The 26,768-nt window shown below is 42.5% G+C and overlaps 1 protein-coding gene across 1 annotated transcript in view; it reads right to left on the bottom strand.

The window, feature by feature from the left end:
• Positions 1-26,768, bottom strand: part of ADCY8 (adenylate cyclase 8) — a 252,622-nt gene that overhangs the window by 34,886 nt on the left and 190,968 nt on the right. Inside the window, exons 10-12 of the mRNA XM_062189454.1 lie at positions 18,103-18,304; positions 16,228-16,317; positions 8,490-8,662 (exon numbers count right to left, since the gene is read on the bottom strand). Coding sequence (XP_062045438.1) covers positions 8,490-8,662; positions 16,228-16,317; positions 18,103-18,304 — 465 coding nt within the window. The remainder of the gene's footprint in view (positions 1-8,489; positions 8,663-16,227; positions 16,318-18,102; positions 18,305-26,768) is intronic.

The following is a 26,768-nucleotide window of genomic DNA, read 5'->3' as shown; positions in this document are numbered from 1 at the left end:
TGCCATGGGGTGCAGGGCCCACGCACCTGGGCCATCCTCCACTGCACTCCTGGGCCATGGCAGAGAGCTGGCCTGGAAGAGGGGCAACCAGGACAGAATCCGGCGCCCCAGCTGGGACTAGAACCCGGTGTGCCGGCGCTGCTAGGCGGAGGATTAGCCTGTTGAGCCACGGCGCCGGCCGGCATCTTATTCCTTATTCAGAACTTTTACTACTGTGTGCTTACCTCTGAAAATTTAATTATTAGTTCCAATTTGCCTCCATATTTATTCTGTTTTCTACTAAAGACAGTTTGCTATCTAAGCCATATTTTTAATAACCACTTTACATATAGTGATAAAGTGCATCAATAATCAAGATATTATAAGCTCTATTTTATAAGAGAAGAAACTGAGTATTAGATGTTAAATACTTATTCCAGTTCACAGAACCAGCGAATGGTGTAGCCTGGCTATCAATCCAGAACTCAATGATGTATTTCAGTTGCTACAATGCCTTTTTACATGCACCTACTTATAATTTCTTGGTCCTATGCTCCCAAAGCATGTAAGCATAGTCATGAACTGATAGTGATTTGCTCTGAGAAATACATTATTGTGTTACTTCGCATTGTACAAACATGATAGCATGCACTTTCCCAAAGTAAGACACTTTTGATGTTACAAGCTATAAATGTGCCTATTTCTGAACAATATGTTATTATGTGGCACAAAACTAATATCTTATTCATGTATGAATCTGCAGAGCCTTGTGAAAGCCTGTACCATAGAACACAGCATATATCAAATGGAGAGATAGATGGATGGTTGGAGGTTATGTGATGCTGTGTGATAATGTTTGGGTTACTCCCTGGTTATTTTTCCTTGTATCCACTATGATATCTCTTGTGAATGAATGCAATAGCAGAACTAGCTCCAGAGTTCATGAGGCTCAGTGCAAAAATTAAGAGGCAGGGAATGCTTGGAAACATTTATTAATAATTTCCAAATGATGACAGTAGAACATTAAACCAATGGAAAAGTCATGTGTTCATCAAGTTGCTGGTGCAGTCACCTCCCAGTTAATCTCCATTTACCCATTCTTGTCTCCCTCTAATTCTTTATAGCAGATAATGTTGCTTCATAATATCTCCATTTCCCTTTGTAAAGCCCTTCTGTTAATCACAGAGCCTTCCTGATGCTTAAAGAGGCCTTCATGCTCTCATAGCTATGCCTCTCTCTCTAACCTCCTACTCTGTACCACTTAAAAAACAAACTGTGCGCTGAACTTGTCCCATAGACCATAGTTTGCTAATCCCTACACCAGTCCCTACAAAATGCCCCCGCCCTGGAGTGTTGGAGAGGAGGCAAGGAAGTGCTTAATGGGTAAGGGTACAGAGCATGAGGGCTGCACATGACCTCAGATCTCTAGGAAGGACTGATGTGCTAAACAACAGGCAGGGAACAGGTACAGGCACCTGTTTCCATTATTGGAAAGCAAGACCTAGAAAACTGGTCTTAATTCTACATCTGTGTCACTGAAGTAAAAAAATTCACCATTTTCCTGATAGTCTGAGGATGATGGGTGGGAAGTTGGTTCAAGTTTGAGTATAACTGTATCCTGTGTTTTGTGATCATATTTTTCTTTGAGTAACCAAGACTGATGAAGTGCACTTGGGCCAAGTGAAGTGGTCTCAAGCATTGACTTGGGGAAGCACTTGCTTAAAGACCAAGACCTGAGATATCAATTAGACTCAAAAGATCCTTACACACGTTATTTTCTGCAACAGCCTGACAACTAATGTAGCATTTGAGGATGTGAAGCTTGAACCATCTTTGGAAAGTGTGGCTAATCTCTTTGCTCTGTGTCTTGCCTCTATTGATTTCATTTTACCTCTTTAGTTGAGCAGACCTGGATTGGCTTACTCCAGTGAGGTCTGTGCCTGGTATTCCTGTATATATGACTCATTATTGGTATTGGTCAGCATAGTGGTTACATAGGTGCTCCCACTGAGACCCCAGGAGACCCTGCTACTGGATGAAAGGCAACTGAAAGTCTATACGTATAAATATGAGGGAACTGGAAGTGATTCAGGGAAAAGTGCTTAGAACACGAATGACATTAAGACCTGCATTCCATAACCAGCATTGTCACTTAGAAGTACTAATAGCTTCCCTGCCAATAAAAGGAGGGAAAACTGAGGGTAGGGAAAGCTTGGTCAGTGGACACTATGTTATAATTATATAGAAGAAAATAGTACTGGTATTCGTTGGTCCAGTATGGTGACTACAGGTGACAATACATACTGCATATTTCAAAAAAATATCCCAGAAAGGATTTTGAATGCCTTCATCAGGAATAAGTGAAAAATGTTTGCAGTGATAGAAATTCTTACTCTGATTTGATCCTTACCCAATGTATACATGTATAGAAACATCACCTGGTGCCTCATAAATGCATAATTTTTACATGTCATTTGAAAAAGTTCAAAAAAGGATAAAATGGAGTCTCTCATCTTCGAAAAGTGGATAATGACACCGCATCAAAAAGTTAATGTGATGTTTAAATGAGAATATGGATTCTAAAGGGATATGTGAAATATTAAGCATTATATATTAATGAGCTTATCAATCTTGACAATTCTGGTTATTTGCCAGAATGGGATGGACCAATTGATCTTTCCAAGAAAATGAACACATGAGACTCAAACTTATCATGGTTTAGATTCCCTTGCCACATGGCTTCTAGATTCTGCCAGCATCAGTTTTCTTTGGTTCCCTCCAGATGCCTTTAGGTGTCTGGATTTTCCTGACATAGTTATTACATTCATTATGGTTTATGAAAGTCTCCTCTGGTAACATAGTTTATGTCTGAAAGATTTTCAATATCTGATAGAGTCTTGTAAGGATAATTTTGGTAACTATGGCTTATCTGTAGCTTGGAGATCTCTAAGAGACCACTTGTGTTATTTGGCCTCCATGTACCAGAAAGCAGAAAGAGTAGTATCTGGAAATAACAGGTAGAGGTGGTATGAATCCCTTTTGCAAGGACCTACTTTGTAACAAGGTGCAAGTTAGATCTTGAGGCTTCTTTCTTTTTTGTTGTTAAATTAAGTGTCCTTTCTGTTCTACTGGAAGGAGAGGAGTAGTAAGAATACTATTATTGCCACCTCCAAACTGTAGAGTGGAAATATAATGGATATTGGAGGAAAACTGTCTTCCAACATCATCACTTACAGGATGGGCTAATGATTTCCAGAATCAGCAAAGCTGAGGCTCTTAGTAAGCATATTTTTTTACTTTCCTAAATTAACAAGGTGGTCACTGATGAGTAGAAACAAGTGTCAGGATTTTATTCTAGGATTTCTAACCTCAACTACGATGCATCAATGCATTGACATGTAAGAGGACTTCAGCAAGTTCATAGACAATGTCCATTATGAAAAAAGAAGCTATGCATAGGTCTCGATTTCTTTGCATTTAGACTTACCTTTTAATTCAATTTTCTATGAACTTTTTGATGTACCTTTATATTTTTCTTTTATTTATTTTTAAAAAATTTATTTATGTTATACCATTTTAAGAAAGCAACAAGGCATAGGTGGTATGAAAATAGCATCTTTCTGATTATCAGTTATCTGCAGCTAATAAAGCCAATGAGAAGGTAAAGGTCCTAGAGTAAGCTAGAAAGCTTGGTGGGATATAACTTCATTCGGTATGAAGTTTGACAATTAAGTTAAAAAAAAATTGTGCTTACAGCATGGAGAGCACACTGTTTAAAGGAAATAGGGAGAAAAAGATTATAGGGATTGTAGGTAATGGTTGGCTTATTGTGGATCAATAGTGTAATATGATTCTTAATAAGCTAATGTGTCTTTTAGTCATTGATTCATTTAGTATTTCACTCTACAAATATTTAACTAGGCACCTACTGCCAGATACTCTAAGTGCTGAAAATATGAAAATGAGTAATGATCCTTGCCTTCAAAACCTCCTATGTTAATGGAAGATAAAGACATGAAAATTAAAGACTGCAACAGAGACAAAACTGCAAAGATACAAAACTATGAACATAGATTAGAAAACAAGGAATGACCAAAAAGAGATTCACCAAGAACAGTGTTCTTGGGCTGGGTTTTTAAAAAGCTGGGCTGGAATTAGGGAGTTATCAGGAGAGGAAATTTACACATAGAAGCTCATATGGTAAAGAATATATGATTTTCATGGCTGGAAAATGGTGACTTGAGGAGGTGTGAGAAGATAGTGTGGGCCAGATGAAAGAGGGCTTTCAAATCCTTAGCAAACTGGTTGAAATGTTGGCTTCTGAGAATAGTTAGGGAATCATTGAAGGGTTTAAAAAATATGCCTTTACCAGCTGGCTTTGGTAAGGGTGAACTGAGAGTAGATGTTGGGAGACAAGTTAGGAACAAAAGTTCAGATATGAGGATGATGAATCTTTCCATAAAGGCTGAATTTGTGGTACAGAGGGGTCAAGAGTAAAAGAAAATGGTAGTACTTGCTTCAAAATCTTAGCCATTGTGAATAGTGCTAAAATAAACATGGGAGTTTATTTTTGTATCTGCTTTTACCAGGTACTTGATGTTCAGGAATCCAGTAGGGATGCCCCGGAATTATCGTGAACTCCCAAAGGTTTGATTAAAACCCAAAGGCATGAGTGTTCTGTGATCATCAACTAGATACACTGTGATTTACAGTGCTGCCAAGTCAGAATGCTGAGTGAACTTTTAGTTTCTATGGATTTAAGTTGAGTTCTATTGGTAACAGAGTGCGGTAATACAAGACTAACCAGCGATTGATCTTGAGTCAGCAGCAAGCTGGTAAAAGCACTTGATGATCAGTAACAGTTAAAAATGAGCTTGGGATTACTTGTGCTTTCACAACCCCATTTAATGATTCAACTACAAACGTTTCCTTAAGACCTCAAAACGGGCTGGTGCTCTGGTACAGCAGGTTGAGCTGCCATCTGCAGCACCAGCATCCCCTATGGGTGCCAGGTTGAGTCCCAGCTGCTCTACTTTTGACCAGCTCCCTGTTCATGGGCCTGGGAAAGCAGCAGAGGATGGCCCAAGTGCTTGGGCCCCTTCACCCACGTGGGAGACCTGGGGGAAATTCCTGGTTTCAGCGAGTCCCAGCCCTGGTCGTTGCGGCCATTTAGAGACTGAACCAGTGGATGGAAGATTATCTATCCTCTCTCTGTCTCTCCCTCTCTTGCTGTATCTCTGACTATCAAATAAATAAATAGATAATAAATAAATGAATCTTTAACAAAGCTTCTCGCGACAGAATTCAGAAGCGTTTCCCTCTGAAGAAGAGAGGAGGGAATAGGAATAATCATGTATTGAGTACTCACAATGTGCCAGGAAGATCAGAGTTTCACAGCTGTCATGGGGCAGTGCCATGAACTGCAGTATTTCCCTCTAAAATTCATATGTTGAAGTTCCAGTCCCCAATGTGACTGCATGTGGAGATAAGCTCTAAAAAGCTAAAATTAAAGTTAAATGAATTCATAAGAGGGGTTTCAAATAGGGCTGATGCCCTTCTGAGAAAAAAAAAAGAGACAGTTTATCCATCTTTTGAAGACACAGGGAGCAAGCAGGTGGCTATCTACAACCCAGGAAGACAGCCTTCACCTGACCCTGGAACTTCCTGGCGTTCAGAATTGTGAGAGATACCTGAGAATATGTGGGAAACTTGTGTTGTTTAAGCCATCTAGTCTCTGGTATTTTGTTATGAAGCCTGAGATGTTGAGTACGGATCTTATATTCCACTTTTACCTGTGAGCAAATTGAGGTCCAAAGACTGGAAGTGACTTTATAATGCAAAAGAAACTGGATGTCAAGCCCAAATCTTGGCTTCTTCCATTAATGCTGTGTCTGTCTTTGAATAGGCTGATTTCATATGACTTTATTTTCACTGAAAAGGTAGTCTAGTTTGTTCATATCTCTGCTTTCTCTTTTTTATGTTTATTTCTGTGTGGCTGTGGGAATCTGTTGTCAATAACCGTCTCCTTTTGAACTGTTTTGATTTTTGTTGAATCCTGGATGGGATGCTCTTCAGCATGATTTAAAAGAGGGATATGCAGCATTCATAAAGGTGGGCTTTGGAGCCAGAAAGAACCTGGCTTGAATCCAGATGTGTTATTTACTAGAAACATGCACATGGGTAATTGCTAGCTTTTCTTCACCTATGTTCTTTAGAATGTTACTGTGCGGACTAAATAGGGTAAAGCACACAAAATGCATCATAAAAGACACACATTGATATCCACATTTTATAGGGAATTCTCATTCCTTCGCCCTTGTGGATAAGCTACAATGAATGTAGGGGAGCAACCTAAGTATAATCAACTGATGAATGAATAAAGAAAATGTGAAAATGTGAGATACACACACATATATACACACACATATAGGAATACTATTAGGCCTTTAAAAAAGAAGGAATTGGTGTAATTTGCTACAACGTGGATGAACCTGGAAGAAGACACTATTTTAAATGAAATAAGCCAGTCACAGAAAGTCAAATTTTGTAAGCTGTCACTCATATGTAGAATCTAAAAGAGTTAAATTCATGGAAGCATAAATTGGAAGGGTGGATTCAGAATTTGGAGAGTTGGGGAAGAACTGGGGAGATGTTGGTCAAAGGATGCAAAATTTTAGTTAGGAGGAATAAGTTCAAGAGAACTACCGTTTAAAATGGTAAAAACAATGTTTTTTATGCTAGGAAATTGCTAGGAGAGTAGACTTTAAGTATGCTCATCATGAAAAACATGTATGTGGGATAACACATTTGTTAATTAGATTAATTTAGCTACTTTATAATGTATATATATATCAAAAATTATATAGTATACTATGAATATATAGAATTTTTCTGCCAATTAAAAACAAAATAATTTTACCAATTTGGTTATGAAAGAACGAACAACCTAATAGAAATTTGGGCAAAGGATATAAACTGTCAATTCATGTAAAGGGAAATTCACATGGTCAGTAGTTACACAAAGTGATGCACAAAAATACTCATAATTTGGGAACTGCAAATGAAAACTAATAAAATACACACCCATAAATTCAGCAAGAATTTCAAAAGTTTAACAGTGGTCTGGACAAGAATGAGGAGCAGAGAACTGCTGCTTGTAAGAAGGAAATAGTTTCAGTTATGTTGGAGAGTAATTCGGCAATGCAGTGTTTTAAAAGTGGAAAATGAAAAGATAACCTACAATCCAGCAAGTGTGTCATTATATATTCCCCCTAGGAGACATGTTCAAGCTGGTCACTGAAGCATTTTTTATAAAAGGGAAACCTTATGACAATCTAAACATCTAGAGTAGATCAAAGGATACATATATTTTTGCATGTTCACATTATGTAATATTACAAACAACAGCTAAAAAAGAAGCAAATCTATAGATATCATCTACATGAATCAAAAGAAGACAATACTGTATGACAATAAAGTACTATAAATAAGTTATAGACAATGACTTTGGTAAACATGTATTTTAAAACATGAATTAGAACTGTATTAGAGTACATTATGTTTACTAGATTTTGTTCTTGGCAGAAAAGGAGAATACTGGATTATCTTGTCTTTCTCTCTGGCTGTTAGGCACCTATTTTGGCCTCAGCTGGACCTCTGTGCTTCCTATACATCAGCCTGACACTCCGTGTCTGGCTCCTCTATCTTGTGTAGGATCTGTTTCCCCAGTGGCTATGTAGTGGACCAAGTGATGTCAACATAAAGTTGCCCAGAGTGTGAGAGCTGTGACCAATTGGAAAAGGGGAAAGAAGAAGCCAGAAGACACATTCCTCTGCCTTTGGAGTTATGTTTCCCCCACCTTCCAGCTTATCCAGGTATGTTTCAATCAGCCAAGGGAGGAGATATACCAAGGCATCCACCCACTCTCTTCACAGCTCAGTTGCCAGCACGATATGACATTGACATTCACTTGCATTTGCCTCCCAGGCTTTTTTCCCTCACTCCCTTTCCTCCCCAGTTTCACTGCCCTGGGGTTGTATTAGCATGTAAGCCTTGCTCCAGGCTCTTTTCTCTCTGAAATCTAGCCTAAGATTTTTTTAGATGATTTTATACTTAAAAAATAATCCAATGCAAGGTGCATATATGCTCAATGCACAGTTACCATAATTAATATGGCTAAACCCAAATTATAATTTGACCTTATAAGCCTTGGAGTTTCTCAAGTTGAAGAAATCACAGATTATTAGGTTTGCAGAAGAACTGAGTGCCTATTTTGGTAACATTTAGTCCAAATTTTGATGAACTGATTCATTATCCATATAAATGGTACAACTAGAAAGTAGGGATTTTGTCTAGACTTTTAAACTAGAGGATGTCTGAGTTGAGATACAAATCAATATCCAGTCAGTCCTTAAGTTTCAATAACTCTATCGTGATCATTTTCCCTGTGGTTCCACTTCCCACCCACAGGGAGTTGAGCACATTTTGAACAGAGAATGGTGGGCACTTACTCGCCACTGTGGTTCAAGTTGTCATAACGCAGAAAGAGGCCAGCGTAGATGGTCTCTGTCAGCAGGGCATAGATGGCGATCATGATTAGCAGCACAGCTAGCTTCAGGACAGAGTTAAGTCGGAGGAACACTGCACAGGTCACCATGGCCAACACTCCCGTGAAGACAAAGTACTGCCAACAGAGAAGGCAGGGGTCAGAGCGACGAGGAATGTGAGAGGCCCCCTCTCCTAGTCATGGAAGCTGATGGGTTTCCTTATACAGAGGTTTGTTGACGTTTCTACCAGGAGATCCTAGGGCCTCTGGAAATTCAACAGATCCCAAACAGAACTCTTCACTTCCCTATCCCCTAACCCACGCTCCCCTTTTCTGTGAATAAAATCACTTTTCACATTTTCGCCAAGACAGAAACCTTGGTTTCATCTTTGTTGTGTTCCTCTTGCCCACACTTCACATTCTGGCCATCCCGTCTGTAGGTTCTATTTAACAGAGTCCACATTCAGTCGATATTCTCCTTCTGCCCTGTTTCTATCTTTGCCTCTCACCAACACCCCTGGAACAATTTTTCTAGCAGCTCTGCCTGCTCTTAGGTCCCAATTCCCACCTAATCCACACTATCATTCTCTACCTAGTATTCCTAAGAAGCGATCAGATCACTTCTTATCTAGAAGCTCTCCATTTCCTCAAGTTATGCTCTCCCTTTTGAGTAGCAGAGCCCACAAGGTCGTCGTGTGTTAAATTTCCTTTCAAATTCAGTGTTTTTCCTATGCCTCTGTGTTCTGCGTCCCCAATGTCTTATGGATCAACTATCACCCCTGTGACTAAGGCTTATTCTGCCAATAAACGTCAGCTCAGGTGTCTTCTCTAAGAAGCCTTCTTGACTATTTTCAGATACTTTTGGATCTAGCCTTATTCCTCTGTGTACCCTGCATAGACCAGCATAACAACTGTTACCCTCTATTAGAAGGCACAGTTCAAATTGCAAAATCTACAACCATTCAAGAGCTGGAGTGTTGGAGTAGCCCCTAGGCGTCACTTCTTATTCTGATTTCAGCTTTGGTTGGGGGCTCCTCAGCCTATAGAGATACCCCAAAACATCATTCTGGATGGTGGGTTCAGATTCTGACTAGCCAGTTGGAAAAAAGAGCAAAACCTTGAATATCAAAACTCCACTTTAAAGCAGTATTGTGATCTCTACCCACACTTTCTATTTTAATATTCAAGTGAACTGGTCAAGATTAAACACACATTTCCCATTTTGTGGGTGAAGAAACTGAGGCTTGTAAAACTTTGGCAAACTGCGGCTCATAGCTAGAAAGTGGCATCTAGCTCACTTGGATACAGCCAGTTTGTGTACATGGGACTCTGGTGGGTGTGAATACTGGGCTTGATAATTTCTAAAATCCCTTCCAGTCTTGTCATGAATGATTTTTTATAACAATTTTTGTTTTTTCCTCCTATTACGTGGGGAGATATTTTCTATAAGGGTAAGGGAGATGGGTAGGAATTTTCAAAAATCCATGAAGATGTGTTTACTGATTTATTAAGAGGAATCAACCATTAAGCATCCTATCAACAACTACTAATATCAACAAGTCTGGATGGTGCTCTGAGTTCCCAATGAAGGCACAGGCCTGGCCACTGAGATGCATGAAGTAGACTCAGAAATGAGTAAGATATCATCTCTGCTCTTAAAGAGCCTAGTGCCTGGTGCATCTTTGACTTTTGTTTCTCCCTTTTCTAATACACCCAATTATGTCATTTTCTCAGTTGAGATAGTAAGCTTTCTTTACTGTCCTTTAAATTCCTCCTGTGGGCCAGATTGTCAGGTAATTCATTCCAATGCCTCTGTGTGGAGAAAGCTGTGTGAAATGACCAGGTGAAGAGTCTCATTCTTTGGAATTTATTTTCTCTATCCAGGGTCAAAGAAAAGAGAAGGAGATCAGAGGGCTTCAGTTCTACTGTTGCATGCATCATAGGTAAGGGTTGTGCATGGGTTTGTCATTGCAAATTAGGTATCATACTTTGAATCAAAAGCCACTGAGATGATTGTACTCTTGGGACAAAAACTGATGGGGACCCAAGAGCTAAGTTTTGTAAAAGTAATAAGTATTTATTGATGCCTACTCCAATCAAGTTATGATGCTAGAACAGCATGTTCAAAGGGGGATAGGATACGGCTCAGGTCTAAAGGAAGTGGTGATCTAAAATGAGTAGCAGACATGAAACTGCCAACAATTCACTATAAGCAATGTGATGAAACACAATGGGGAAACAGATGTAGGACAAGCGTACGCTATGGGGGGAGAAGGCTCCTCTGGGGAAGGCTGTTTAGGAGACATGAGTTTGAGTTGGACCTTGAACGATGGGGAGGCTTTCACATGATAGAAACTGGGAAGACTGGCTAGTATGAGTGTAAAGTTATGAAGGAGCAGGAGAATTAGTTCCTCAGGTTATGTTAAAGGACCATACAACTATTTATGAGAGATAGTACTGCAGGTGGGTAGAGCAATGTCAGAGGTTCTCTAAAGGGCTTCTGAAGGTTTACTAGGCAAAGATGATCATGTATTTGCAAAATGGATCAATGGGAACTAATTTTCTTTATTGCCTCAACCAACTGGGTTAGTATCCTCTTGCCATCTCTGCTCACCATCCTCTGCTCCATTGAAAGAAATCACCTCATTGACTTCCACTTCCTGCTTTACAGTGTGATGTTGAACCTTCCAGGAGTGCTGTAAACATGAGACATCAACTGCAATGAGGCCCTTGGACAATACCAAGGACATCTCTTCTATCCCTTTTAAACCTTGATTGGGTAGTGCAGGTGTGACCAGGAAACAGGAGAATAGGAAACTATGGAAATTGCAGCTTTGTGAAAACTTTTCTCTCTCCTTTGGTTTGGACCCCTCTATTGCACATTCCCTTATAACTTGGGAAAATACTAGGCTTATTGCAATTACTAAGTTTCTATCAAACAACAATTTTTGTGTTTTTATGCTGCCCTATGAAGACAGATCAAGTTGGGAGATGCATTTTTGGCATTGCTCAGCCAAACCTACAGGTATGGAAAAGACCATCAAAGCAGAAGATTTAAAAATCAAAACAGAAGATACAGAGATTAAAATTTAGGAAATATCATATTTGAGGAACACTGGAAGAAAAAAATATAAGTATACTAATTAGGAATTGTTAGGGAGTTGAGGAGGAAAACTATAGGACAGTAGTGAAAAAGCACACAGGCTAGCTCCAAGATTAGACAATGATTTTGAGATGAGCATTCAAATGCCAATGCAGAGTGATTTTCAAAATAATTAAACTAGAAAGTAGGTTATAAAATTGTGTGTATACCCTGATTACACAATGCAAAAAATATACAGTAATGCAAAATATATACATGATGTATAGCTTTTGAGCAAATTTTGTCCTTTTGTAATGTCCTTTAACATGCAATATTAAATGAGGGAGTGGATGAAATATACTGTTTGGAAGTGAGTCTTTGTACCCCTTATCTTTTTAAAAAAGTTTTATTTATTTATTTTTAAAGCAGAGTGATGGGGATGGCAGGAGAGAACATCCATCTGTTGGGTCACCCCCCAGATACCCATAACTGTTGGGAACTGGCCCAGGCAGAAGCCAGGAGCTAGAATTCCATCCTAGTCTTCTTCTTGGATGGCAGGGATGCAGGTACTTAAGCCTTGGTTTGCTGCCTTCCTAGAGCAATATCAGGAAGCTGGATCAGACATAGGATAGCCAGGACTTGAACCAGGCATTCTGATGTGCAATGCAGGCAACCTAAGTGGCTGTTTAATCTGCTGCTCCACTACGCCCACCACTCTTCTTAGACATTTTAATGGCATAAATTCGTAATACTGAAACATGCGTGAAAAAATATTAGGGCCTGGAAAGGTTCCCAGGAATCTTTAATAAAGGAAACAGGCAATCTGCATTCTAAGGGTGTTACCTTTACTTTGGGAATGAGAAGAAGGGATTCAATAATAACACATCAGATTTAATCATTAAAATATTGAATTCCATAATGTTCATTATCACTTTCCTATCCAAGTGAGGAAAAAGAGGTAAGAGGCAGCTTAGTAGGTATGGTGGAATGTGCATAGGAGAAGAAGGACAAACACCAGAGATGTGGAAATGTGATACAATCAGGTCTTTAAATTAGGTGAACTCTAGGTAAGAAGGGGGAACCAGCTGGGAGTGGTGATATTTGTGCATCAGGGGAAAGTTGGTGTAGCATAGATGTAATAATTACAACTGAACATTTATTGGGCATATATTCTGTGCAAGGTACCCTATAAATGACTTTCCCTGCTTCATTTTACTTAATTCTTAAAATGACTCAAGGATGAGTACTATTCTTTTGACTCTTTCAGAGAAGAGGGGAATAAGGTAACACTTTTTTCTGCTACTACTTCTGTCAGATTATATAGTGGCTTGGGATATCACAAATGAAGCAATCTCTTCCACGTTTGGAAAAAAATGGAAAATTATGGTATGAGAAGGTGTTAAGGGGAGCAATATGTGATTCTGTTCTTGTTACATGAACACTTTATTAACTAAACCATGCATTTGTTATTCTGCAATGGTTGACCAGTGCACTACTCTGTGCCAAGAATTACACCAGGCTGTAAGACACCACGCTAGTGTTAGGACATTGTCATAATGTATTCTAAATTACCTTGGCAATATAGCAAATCTTCATAGAAGGGGTGGGGGAAGAATTTGGCAAATGATCACTGAAGAAGAAGCTGAGTCTCTACTATGCAAGTCATATAAACTGGGCTCCCTGCATCCATTGGTCGCTACCCAGATCCCACAGCCTTATCAACTCCAATGATGAGAAGAAAGAAATCAGAAAAAATTCAAAAATTTCACTGTGGTTTAAAGGAATAATCCAACTTACTGACTCACACAGGATCTAATTCTTAGCCATCATAACTCATGGTGCAAGCAGCACAGTAACGTTCCAACAGGCAAAGGCAGAAGCTGCTCTACATCTCCCCGAGCCTCAGCCCACATTTCCCATAGCCCAGGAATGAGGGTGTTGTAAGCTTTCGAGGCTGAGTTGAGACAACTGGAGTGACTCTCCAAGCTCCACTCTAGATTGTGTCATGTAGGAAAAATAGAGTGAAGGTTGGGTAGATACTGAAGGAGTGGGGAAGAAAGGGGAGAAAACACCAGGATGCCAAGACATGGAAATACTGGCTTGCAAGGATCCTTTAAACCAGGCTCCTACTGCCCTCACAAAACAGATTATTCAGATGTGCCAGAACCTATCATAAAGGGACTTCATTTGAAAATGAGGGTCTTTCCACGGAAGCCACTGAGAACCACATTTAGGTGCTGAAGTGAAAGACATTCTGGGTTGTGCATGTGATTTCCATTCATTTTACCAACAGAAGTCTTTTCCCTCCCCGAGACAATTTTTCAGATCACAGCTGGAATATGCTTTTTTCACTCTCATTTTCCCATTTTATGCATCTTCAGTAGCTGCCAGAATTCCAGTTCAGAACTCAGCTACGTTTTATACCATATGCTATAGCAGCCTCAGGTTTATGTCACATCGAACAGCTTGAGAATGTGACTTTGGACTGTGTGTTGTCTCTCATGGGGCAGAGTAGAGCCATCATGGACTCAGAGGAGGAAACCAAGGCTCAAGTCTTTCCAGATGTGAACATCTAATTCCTTGAAGTTTGGCAGACACACAACTAGGCAGACAAGCACAGCCATGTATTTGCAGAAGGCAAAGGGTGGGGCAAGCCAGGTGCTTGCAGTAGATGGTAAATATGTCCTGTGGCCTCAATTTATTGAGCAAGATGATCTTTTGGTTGTGGAGGAAAATAGTAAGACTGTGCCTCATATTTCTTTTATCTGACTTTTTAACATTTTTAATTTTTGGCTATATTTCAAAACATGCATGTATGTTAGCACCATGGTACAGATGTGTGCAGCTCTATGTTTACATATAATATAAATTGACAGTGCAGGTTTGGAGTCTTTTTACTGGAAACAAAAAATAAATCACAGCTGACATTGAAGTAGCAGATACTTTATGCCAGGAATGGCTCTAAATGTTCTACATGGATTAATTCACTTAATCTACAAAACCACTATTTTTTAATCCTCATTTTAGAGAACAGGAAACTGAGGCACAGAAATTAAGCTGTGTGTGTAAGAAGCTTAGCTACTGCTTTTGTAGGACTGGCACATCCATGATTTTTGTGGCCCTGAGTTTGGAAGTCCAGTGAGGTCCAGGGCAGACAAAGTTGATTAAGAGTGAGGCTGAGATACATTTTAACAGCTTACAAGCATCTGCCCCAGGTCAGATGCCATGCTAGTGACTAAACGCTTGCTAACTCATCTAGGCACTGTGAAAACAGATATCTCCCTATTATCCACTTGGAGAAGGTATTAATTTTCCCATTATACAGATGAGGAAAGTGAGGCTTAGCAAATGTAAGAAATGATCCTAGATCTCACTGCTAGCAAGGCCTGGTTGGAAGTGAAATCCGGCTTTTGTCTTGTTTTCATCATCCAATTCTGGGCCTACTTACTGTCCCTCAAGGTTGAAACATTCCCCATGCTCCCTAAACTAAGAGGTTCTCAGGACACTGACACCCCACAGTGAATGCTAATTAGGGCCCATTCCTTGCTTCTAGAAGGAAGGGCTCATGTCCTGACCCATCCTGACACATGCCTAAGAAGAGCTTTCTCCGCCTCTAGGGACAGGGCCTGGATCAGAAATGTGGCATTAGGATAAGATGGATATGGTTTGAAGTACCAAGCCTTGGTGACTATATAAAAAGAGAGGGAAGGAAAGACAGAAAAGGGCAGGGTCAAAGCAGTGAGAAAGAGGGGAAGCCAGGCAGGTGTGGTGCTGAGTGCACCTAGCAAGTTACTGTCTGGGGCCTTGCTTCCTTCTGTATAAAGTGGACAAAGCAGTCTCTTTCCCATCCATCTGCAGGATTCCCTGATGTTGTGATTATCATAGGTGCTCTGCACATGCAGGTGCAGGGAGGTAGGGCTTGCCCTCCTCTCACGAGGCTTCTCAGAAAAGTTCTTGGGCCTAGGAGAGACTACCTAGAGCCTCTCCACATATTGGGGGTCTCTGAGCCTGGCAGCCCCTTAGAGAGCAAATCCACCCACAGGCCTCAGGGCTTGGGGTGGGTTGGGGTGTGATGTGACCACGCAGCTGCTCTTCCTCCTAACCTAGAACTGCTACACAGTCTCCCCTCCCTTCCTCCCTTCCTTTCCTTCCTTCCTTCTTTCCTTCCTTCCTTCCTTCCTTCCTTCCTTCCTTCCTTCCTTCCTTCCTTTTCCAGTGCAAACACTGAGCAACAACTCTGTTTCATCATGGAGGCTACAGCACATTCCACTACTGGATTTTGCAGAAGAGTTACAAGAAGTGAATAGCAAAGGAAAAGATGAAAACAGATGGAGGGAAAAGCAAAGCAGGAAGAATAAGGAGAGGCGGGAAAGGAAGAGGGAGAGGGAAAGGGTGGAGGTGAGAAAAAAGGAGAGCAGGGAGCAGGAAAGAAAGAGAACAGACGACGTCAGAGGGAAGGAAAGGCAGAAAAAGGGAGGAAGAGAGGGGAGGGGGAAGAGAGAGGAGAAGCAAAATGGGTCTCTTGGGTACTTTGGTGGGCTCTTCAGCCACTTCTGTGTACTTGGAGCCAGCAGGGCTACCTCTGTCCGACTCTCATCATGGGGAGCCCATAAATAAATACCTCTGGGTAGGAGCAGATATCTGTGAACACAGCTGAGGAATTGAAAGTCAGGTTCTTCAAGGGTATCGACTTGTCAAAATCACACCACAGCTGCGGATTAAAAAAAAAAAAACAACAACAAAAAAAAACAAAAACACACAGGAACAACAAAGTCAGTGCGAGTGCTGGCAACGGAGCAGTGTGCTATCAGCTGCTGGGCCTCGGCACAGCCTGGGGTGGACTGGGCCCTGGAGGGGGGTTGGCTTCAGAATGGCAGGACCAGCGTTGCTCTCTTTGATTTAGAAAATGACTATTGGCTCAGAAAAAGCTTTTGCAAGCTGGTTGAAGCTAGTTGCTCAGTTGGCCCCATCACACAGGGTCACTGGCGTGTGCATGTGGGGCTTGGAAGAGAGAGGAAGATGGTGGGAGAAGAGGTGCAGGGTGAGTTCATGGCCTGTCTCCAGATCAAGAGAAGGGGACATTTGGGGATCTTAAGGGGCACTTTTTCCAGGAAGACTCTTAATGTGGTGGGCGATGGGCATTTTCAAGGACAGAAGTAGTTGTTGGAGATTTTGTGGCACTTGGAAAAGAGTAACTACTGCTGGCCCAATGCCTTCTCTGTGCCAGACACTTTGTACAAAGCCTCACAGCCACCTTGTGATGGAGCTGCTTTGTTAATCCCCATTTTACAACTGAATAATATGGAACTCTGAGAAGCAAAGTAACTTGTCAGGGTCACTGAGCTGGTGACTGGTGGAGCTGAGATTTGAAGGCAGGTCTATCTGACTCCAAAGCCTTTGCTCTTCCTAACACACGCCTGTGGCAAGGGTGGCCCCAGTGGTTACCCTGTCCTAGAGCCAGCGGGCTTATTTCCAAATCCCGTACCCCAGAAATATCTGACGCATCATTGAGGCTACCACTCTGCAGCCTGTGGTCAAGATCCTAGGTACTTTCATTTCAATTGTGATCAACTATAGGGTTCTCCCAGCTTCACTCAGTGGTGATTTTCCTAACTAGCTCCTCTCCCTGGGCCAAGTTTAAGACGTGGAATCAGAGAAGTCACCTCTTACATCCAGCTGCCTGAGTCATAGACACACAGACTACTTGTGTATGTATGGACAAGACCTGTAGCTACCCTGGCATCATTCCAGAGAGAAAGTGAAATCGTTACAATGAGGGTCACCAAATTAACAACAGTGACGTGTCACAGCGGTTTGGATTTCATCTATGTGTTACATCAGCTACGCACTGTGAGAAAGCCAGAGTTGAGATACTCAATCTTCCCCAAATGCCATTTCCTCATCCAATAACAGGGGTGATAATACCTACCTGTGGCACATAGCAGGTGCTCATTAAGTGGTAGCTCTATTATTTCCACGTCGCCCACCCTGCTCCCACTCCAAGAGATCACTTAGTATATGAGAATGCGTGTGGGTCATGGAGTCAGACAGACCTCACTAGCAAGTTATTTCATGTCTCTGAGCCTCAGTTTCTTCAGCCATAAAGTGGGGATAATGAGACTTACCTCACGGGGTTTCTGTGAGGATTAAATACAAAAAATACATAAAGCTCCTCCTTCAGTGCATGGCACATAGTAGGTAGGTACTGGGAATAAGTGAATAGTGACACTTATAAAATTATAATGGATTGGCCCAAGAGTAGGGAAACTGAAGGGCTTTTGGAGTTCCTTTGGAGTAGATAACTCCCGCACTGAGAAAAAGACAATTTTCCAACAGACAGTAGCCACATCTTTGTTCTTTGTCCCTCAGTTTGGGGTGGACAGGATCATGAGGGTAGCTGTTACTGAGGAAGGGCAATGCAATAAGCTATAGGCTCCATAACTTTTAATTCCGCTGCACACTAGACACAGAGGGTTGGAGGACTTGAGATGCTTACGATATTTAGGACGGCACCCAGGAAATTAATCAAGATGGAGGCAAAGATGATGACGTTCCGCGCCAAGTAGTTCTCGTTAATCCAACAGCAAGTTTTCCTCAGGACCAGGGGCAAACACTTATAATCCTCTGCTGTGGTGATTAGGACCAGAGCTGAGTGCAGCATAATCAGAATGGAGAACTGGATGGTCATTGGCATCACTCTGTGGGGAAACACAGAACACTGGATCACAGGGGACCAAGCATTTGATCTCCACCTGCAGAGCAAAACTGTGGTTATGCCCATGATCTCTCTTCCCCACCCCTTGCACCCATTACTTCTTCCAAAGTTCCATTTGTTCAAGATAAGCACTACGTGCAAGAGTTTTTTTTTTATTACATCCATCGGGAGAATACTGTCTCTGTTGAGGAACTTTACAATAAACATTAAATATTTGGCTTGATTTATTTCTGCTGTCCATTTCTCCCTCTTCTTTTATCATTCACTTTTTTTTTTGACAGGCAGAGTGGACAGTGAGAGAGAGAGAGACAGAGAGAAAGGTCTTCCTTTGCCGTTGGTTCACCCTCCAATGGCTGCCGCGGCCAGCGCACCGTGCTGATCCGGAGGCAGGAGCCAGGTGCTTATCCTGGTCTCCCATGGGGCACAGGGCCCAAGGACTTGGGCCATCCTCCACTGCTCTCCCGGGCCACAGCAGAGAGCTGGCCTGGAAGAGGGGCAACTGGGACAGAATCCGGTGCCCCGACCGGGACTAGAACTCTGTGTGCCGGCGCCGCAGGTGGAGGATTAGCCTATTGAGCTGCGGCGCTGGCCTTATCATTCACTTTTCTCACTAGGCAACTGCTATTAAGGCAACACATCACTAGAATTTTATTTCAATATCATGGCTATGGGAGGAACACATATGTGCTTTCCCGTTCAAGATGAGTACCCTTATGCCAAGAACTAGACTTGGCACTGGCTCCATGTTGCCTGGTTTGGTTAGTGATGGCATGGAATATACTCTATGCCAGTTGAGACATGGGTGAGGAGAACCCATTCCTATCCAAGCCTCCAACATCACCCCAAAGTTTGCATTTCAACTTTCAAGCTCTTTTCAAAGCTCTGTCACATGGTAATCTGTGCCTACTGGGCGCCTCTGCTGAGTTTCAGAATATTCCTAGCAATTCAGGGACCTACAGCTCTCTCTCTGGAAGTATATTGTTAGATTGTTAGTGGACCACTTTCCTAGTGGGATGTGCATTGCTAGCATGCTACTTCTCCTTGAGAATTCATCTCTTGTTCTCTATCCAATATCCAGTCATTCATGTCCTACACTGACATCTCCAATATTTTTCACCCAGTTTCAGCCAGCAGTCTGGTACAGGTAATAAAGTGTACCTTGATAGATATGCTGGGAATTATTTTTATAGATTTATTTACTTATTTGAAAGGCAGAATTACAGAGAGGCAGAAGCAGAGAGAGAGAGATACAGAGGTCTTTCATCTACTGGTTCACTGCCCAGATGGCTACAAAGGCTGGAGCTGCACTATCTGAAACCAGGAGTCAGGAGCTTCTTCCGGGCCTCCCATGAGGGTGGAGGGACTCAGGACTTGGGACTGCTTCCCCACGGCATAGCAGACAGCTGGATCGGAAGTGGAGCAGCCAGGACTTGAACCGGTGCCCATATGGAATGCCAGCACTGCTGGTGGTGGCTTTACCGCTTTTTGTGCTACACCACAGAGCCGGCCCCAGGAGATTTTATATCTGCTATTTCTTTCATAAATTGAAGGTCATTCATCTGGCTTTCATCTCTCCCATTGCCTGATGTTTAGAGAATTAAATTGGACCTATGTCTTCTCTCATTATCTCCTAATATCTTCCTGTCTGAACTTGCTAATTTATTAGAATAAAACTAGTATAACTAATGCATTGATGTCTGACTATGTGCTATAGGATCTATGTTGAGCTCTTTCTATATTCTCATTTCTAGTTCTAAGAACAAGCCTAGGTCGTGTTTTGATCGATCTCTCTTTCTCATTCCCTCTGTGTTTGAGATGAAGACGTAAGGCTCAGAAGGAAGGCATTACTTCCCAGGGCCATTCAGTCGGTAAGTGTTACAGTTAGAATTTAAAGTCTACTCTGCTCTGCCATCCTACCATTCTAATCACTTTGGTGACTAGTAGTATTTGGTGAGTTTCCCATGCATGCAGCCATCTGTTTTCCTTCTGTGGTTTGACCATAATAGCCGTTCATTCACCAGATTTTCCTCCCGGGCACAGTGGTGGCATCAGGGGTACTGGGGTAAAGGATGCATCGTCCTCCTAGGAGATCATGGTCCAGAGTGGGATGTAGGTGTGCAACTGATGAACTACCATATAATGTGCTGTGATCTATGAAGAATTACAGAAAACAGGGAAGGGAGGTAAGGGAGTTTCACAAAAGAGGTGATATTTGGGTTAAAGCTTGGGGTTTAAAAATAAAGAGAAGGTTCAAAGTGGGGAACATGAACAAAACATCAGAGGAATGAGAATGACCAGTGTTTTTAGGGGTTTCCAATAATCCAGGTGCTGAGGCTGTGGGACAGGAGGGGATTAAGCGTAATACATGCTGCGCTATGGAACTAGGGCCCTATAGGTGATGTGCACATGTTTCAGATGTCTAATGAGGGAATGACCTGATCAGATACTTGTATTTGAAAGACAACTATTGTGGGAGGTGCAGGATGCAGTGAAGAGGAAACATGCTTAGAAGAATAAATTAACGGTGGCATGGGTTAACCAGGATGAGCCTGGGGCAACAGCACTGATATTGGGAAAGGCAGGAAAAAGTGTGGGGAAATTTCTAACTGTGTGCACAGGGGTACTGAAGAGAGGGAAGTCAGGAGTGACAGTAATGTTTTTACTATTGTACCTGGTCAGTATAGTGAGAGCAGCTCGTCTGCACAGGGGCTGGTGGATTTGATTCAGGGGAATGTAAATGTTTGGCCCTTGTGGATCACCCACTGGGATATTTGTGAATGGAACAGCTTGGGTGAACAGGGGTGGCTGGAGATTCTGTGAGTGGGAGGACTTGTCCAAGGAGGGAATGGACAGTAAAAAGACAGAAGATGCAGGATGAGACTGTGGGAGGAGACAATGGACTGGAAGAAGAGAAGTCAGCAAAGGGAATTTGGGAAATGTGTTTAGGGCAGCCAGGGGTAAGGAATTTACAAGGTGTGGGTAGCCAAGAGTGTCCATTCCTTCTTCCTGGTCAAGCAACTTGAAGGCTGGGATATGATTGCTTCCACAGCCCCAGGTATTGTTGTTGGAGGGTTTTGTTCTTTTTCATTTGCACAGTTTTGATTTTGTGGATCACCTTGACAAGAAATCTCTGTGGGAGTTGTAGATACAAACAGAAGGTTTGTGCAGCAGTATGTCCCCAGAGGGATTCAGGCAGATGGGAAGCCTCCCCCAAAGCAGGCTGCAATAGCACTGCCTGACAATGCTCCATTATTCCTGGGTACCCAGGGGAGGCAAAGCAAGGAGAAGGCAGGCAATCGCTTTGTCAGGCAGCCCCACGAGAGGAGGGGCAACTTCCAAGGCTGATGTGTCTCAATAATGTGAGGCAGCCATGGAGAGTGGAGAATAAGGATGTCTTGTTTCAGGTGTGAGGCAGAAGCAAACCCGAGGAAGGCAAGTCTGAAAGCTGCTTGGCAGGGGCCTCTAAAGTCTACGTGGTGACCACTATTAGCTAAAGTCTATGGTGTCAGCATGGTATCCTGGGGCTTTCAGAAAGTTTATGGAAAAGTGCATATTATGGAAAAACTTGTTTGGATTTCAAATTCTTTTGTACCCAAATAATCTTTTAATTCAAAATTTCCATGAACTTTCTGAAGTTCCCTTGTGCAAGGACCTTGGAAAACTGATTTTGCTTCTCACTCTTACCTTTTCTCTCTCTGTGTCTCAGTACTCCAGGCCCAGGCCATATTGAAATAAATGCAGCCTGTCCCAAAGGCAATGCTACCTGCGTCTGCACTTAACTTGGGCATATTTATCCTGCAGGTCTCGGATTTCTTTTGGACACTTTCATGACACCTGGGACAGTGCTAGCATACAGAAGGTGCTCAATAAATGCCATTGACATACTTTGTGAGGGTAGAGAAGACTGTTTCTCTCCTCACCGGCCTTCACAGGGAAGAGGACCGCTGCCTGCACTCCCAGGTTTGCTCTCTCCCGGCTTACTCTGTTCTCCAGGCAGCAGCAAGTACTAATCCAGACCTGTCTAAGGTGCTCAGTGGACCTCAATCTGCTCAGAGGAACAGGATCTCTGTCAAAGGTCAGTGTTCATGCACAGTTAAGACACCTATCCTCCCCTCCTCTTAGATCCATGGGGATGACACAGAAGCCAGAGCCTTGATCTGCCCTAAGGGGGAGGCTGACTGTGTCTTCCTTTAGGCAAGGAAGCCCAGATCGGCTCAGCCTTGGCCCTGGGCATAGATGTGCACCTTCTCAGGTGCACCTCACTCAGTTCTGGCACTGATGGCTGTGTCTTTGTTTGATCTTGTCAGCATCACAGTGTAAATATCTCACATGAGTTTAAAGGCAGGGTCTAGGGGTAGGTGGATTTTCAAGGGGTTTCCACATGGAGCATGCAAATCACACTCTAAATTCTAGCTTTTACTGCAGTGTTGGCTGGGCTAATTAGGTACCTGTTCAGAAGTTTATAAAATTGACACTATGTTGCTCATTTAGCTATTGGGCTTTTGTATACTCTTTGGGGAATAGGAAGGGTCAGCAGATTATGCTGCAGGGCCTTGTGAGAAAATTCTTTCACAGAATCCACTTGAATCATGACCCAGTATGAAATGACTTTCTAGGTTTGCTGAAGAAGGGAGATGAAAGATAGACAGGTAGGGTTCAGTTCTAAGAGCAGAGCTTGTGTGTTTGAACGTGAAGTTGTAAATCAGAACTGTAGCATGGCTCTGGGTAAGGTAATGGACTTTCTGAGAACAGTTTTTAAATATGTGAAATCAGGATTTTTAAGCTTGCCTTTGAAAGGAGGCTCAGCAGCTAAATTTAGTAATAAAGCCACTTAGTAAGAACTCAAAATATTAGTCCTTTTCCTGTGTTCATAGTGAAATTTGGGAAAACAAAGGAATTTTAAGGTTCTATGGGATTATTAATTATAAGACAGGCATTTGAAGCAAGATACTGGCACTGAGTACCTTGGTTAGCAAAGTAAATTGCCTCTGGAAATCTCAGCAGCAGCTCCTCAGTCTTCATTTATTTCTGCACACATAAACGTTATAACATCGTGTTGTAAATTTCATCTAATTATAGAGCTACTCAGGCATCCAGGGGTTCTGAGTTTGCATTTGCATTGTTGGTGCACATTCAAGGCAAGAAAACCTTTCATTTCTGAAACCGAGTCTCAAAAAGAATGACAAGGAATTGGCAAACAGCTCTACCAAATCCTTTCTAGACATTAAGTGCTAATCACTCCCTGCAGTCTGTCTTCAGAGCAGGGTTTGGGTTGATATCACGCTTTGACGTTCGCTGGGGAGGCAGGGAGCAGTGAGTAACTGCGTAGGGTAGTTTGCGATGCACTAGAACACAGAATCTCAGGTCACACCAAAAGATGACATTTGAGAGACACTTTAGAATATGCAGAGAGCTTCTGAGCCTTGTTGCAACTCTTGGAGATACACATTCGTAGACCTTTGAACAGGTGAAAATTCTATGGCCTAGAAAGGGAAAAGGGACCAAAATTTGCTAAAAATGAACATGGCTAATTTCCTTCCTCCTGCAATATTGCGAAAATGGGCATTATTGTTTCCATTTTACAGATAAGGAAACTGAGGCCTCAGAGAGATTAAACACTTACATATTGCTGGTAAGATTAACAGAAAATAATAAGACCCAGTGCCTCTTTCATTCTTCTCTTACTTCTGACCTTCCCTTGCTCACTACCCATCTCCCTCTCTCCTCTTTCATCATTTCTGTCTGTCCGCCTCTCTGGTTCATTGAAGATACATTATTATGTAATCAAAAAAAACCTTAAAGTGTTTTTCCAGAGTTTACTCTCCTCGGAGCAAAGTCTATGTGCATGTGGAAAAGAAAGAATAGCACTGGGCATTGTCTTTCTTTGTAGGATTCACTAACTTTGCTTTGGGGGCTGGGGATTAGCTGTGGTCCTATGAGTAGAGACGGCCTCATTTGCTAAAAAACCCATGCCAGAAGAAATGTGAAGGAGAGGCACCCACCATCTGCCTCAGTGCAAACATCAATCAGAAAGAAAATGAGTTGGCGAGGAAACCATCACATATTAAAGCGAGTTTTTGACGTGTCTGGGGCGAATGAGCCTCCCAATTCCCATAACAGGTGGACTGGCTGGTCCAAGTTCAGCTTTGAAATTTCCTTCATTGTCAGGTTTTCCCCTTCACTAAGTAGGTGAGGTTGGGGCCCTGGCTGTATTTCAATTCCAGGCTGCAGCTTGAACCCAGGAAATCAGGAAACTCTTCCGGCTGGCTGCTGGGTAAAATTCTAGGCCTCTCTCCCTGCGAATCCAGGAATTAGGATGTCAGGGCTGGCTTCCCTCCCTGCTCATGCCATCTGGGAAGGTGGCATGCCCCCAGTCCTCCTCTGTCCTCTTCTGCCTCCTAGAGGGCTCCTTCAGGAGGCATTTGCACAGCCACTGTCACCTCCTCTGGGAAGCCCACCTTGATCTCTTTTCCTCCCTCCCACCTATACAGCCTACCCCATCTTATCATTTCTCTACCGTGATTGTGACTGCCCTGTCACAGCTACTCAGCTGATTGCCTGTTATCCCTATTGTCTTGTAAGCTTCATGATTGCAGGGCCTGACTCTGTCTCAACTGGCACAGATGGGCACACAGTAGATGTTCAGAGATGTTTGTTGAGAATGTCAATACCACAATCCTCTTGGCTCCCACTTCCTCACAGAGAGAAGCGAAGAGGGGGTCCAGAAAGCTTGCGTGACTATGACAAGACTCCACCAACATTCACAGGTCAGTTCCAAGATCCCCTTTCCCAGATTCTCACAGGCTCCTGGATGGTCAGAGAACCCATCTCTCCTGGTGCTCCCTAGTACACTTCTCTGATTTGTTCACTGCATTTCATATGCATATTCCACATGCATGTCTACATATGTACCTGCGTAGTGTATACATATCTACATGTATGTGCATAATATACCAATAGCTACATACATATAGCGTCCCAGAAGAATTTTTTTGCCCTCTTTTTGTTCAGAGATATGTTCTGGTACATAATAAACTTTCAATGGTTATTGTTGGAAGACTTTCCTAGCACACTTTTGGCAGAAGTACATAGGCCTTCTCTCTCTCTCTCTCTCTCTCTCTCTCTCTCTAAGACTTAAAAAACTTAAAAACTTATCAGAGAGGCAGACACTCAAGTACATACATATACACGTGGAGTGGGGGAGAGTGAACACACACACAAAAAGGGAGAGAGAGATTGCGTTGGATCCAGGAACCAGGGATGCAATCCAGGTCTCCCACGTGGTTAAGAGGAAACCAGTTACTTGAGCCATTTCCATTGCCTCTCAGGATCTGCATTGGTGGGAAGCTGGAATAAGGAGTCAGAGCCAGGAGCTGAACCCAGGGACTCCAATGTAGGATGCTAGGACACACGTGTTTTAGCTGCCAGGTTAAATGCCTACTCCCAAAAACTTTTTCAAATTGTAAAATGAAGCATCAAGAAAACCACACAAAAACACATCTTAACTAGTTACTTAGTGTTTGCCTGTGTAACAACTCCTGGCTCCTATAACAGACCTTGCAGAGCCCACCCAAGGCCCATCAGTGTGCCCTGTCCCAGTCCCAATCCTTTCTACCAACTCCAATCAATCACTTTCCATTTCTGGTAGTTTTATCATCCATTCTTGAATGTTATAATTTATTCTGCCCTGGAGTCGAAGGATGCCCAGGTCAGAGCCACAGATCTTATTGGCTCTAAGCTGAAAAGCCCTTCACTCAGCCCAACTTCCAAAGTGACCACTGCAGCTGAGGGGATGGTCAAGTAGGGTCAGCAACATTGCAGGCAGAACTGTAAATTTCTTGTTAGAGATGCCCCCTGCCTTTGCCTGGCCAGCTCTCCTCCCAGGCCAGCCAAGTAATGAAAGTCAACAGAGTGCCTTCCCCTAGGAGGTTCACACCTCCCTTAGGATATACCCCACGTGAAGAGATAGATAGGTCTGGGCCTCTGAATTTACAAGGCCTAAAGCCCACCAGATTATTATCAAGCCCCTTCTATCAGGTTCTATTTGCCTCTCAATCAGAAAACTTAATTGTAGCTTAGACAGCACCTTTCTTAGCACATCTAATAATGACTCTGTCCTTTGTTCTAGACCCTGTCTAGCACACTTGGGCCTCATTCCTTTGTAATCATAACCTCTACTCTACCACCAATGGCTCTACTCCCAACCTGTGTGTACTGATGGTCCTCTTCCCCACTTAATGCTGTATAATTGTTCAAACCTGGTCAATGCCACTCTTAGTATCATTGGTTACTACCCTCACTCTGTCTTTTATGACCTTGTCTAAATATGATCAGAGTCGGCAAACTTGGAAGGCTTCCATAGCCTTGGCAACTCATGACGACAGCCTAGGGTGGTTACTGGCGCCATAAACTAGAGTGTCAATTTGTTGGGTCAACAACAAGAGCCA

This window comes from Lepus europaeus, chromosome 4, assembly GCF_033115175.1.
Source record: "Lepus europaeus isolate LE1 chromosome 4, mLepTim1.pri, whole genome shotgun sequence".
Taxonomy (NCBI): Eukaryota; Metazoa; Chordata; class Mammalia; order Lagomorpha; family Leporidae; genus Lepus; species Lepus europaeus.
The sequence above is the reverse complement of the archived record's forward strand: the minus strand, read 5'-3'. Positions and strand labels throughout refer to the sequence as shown.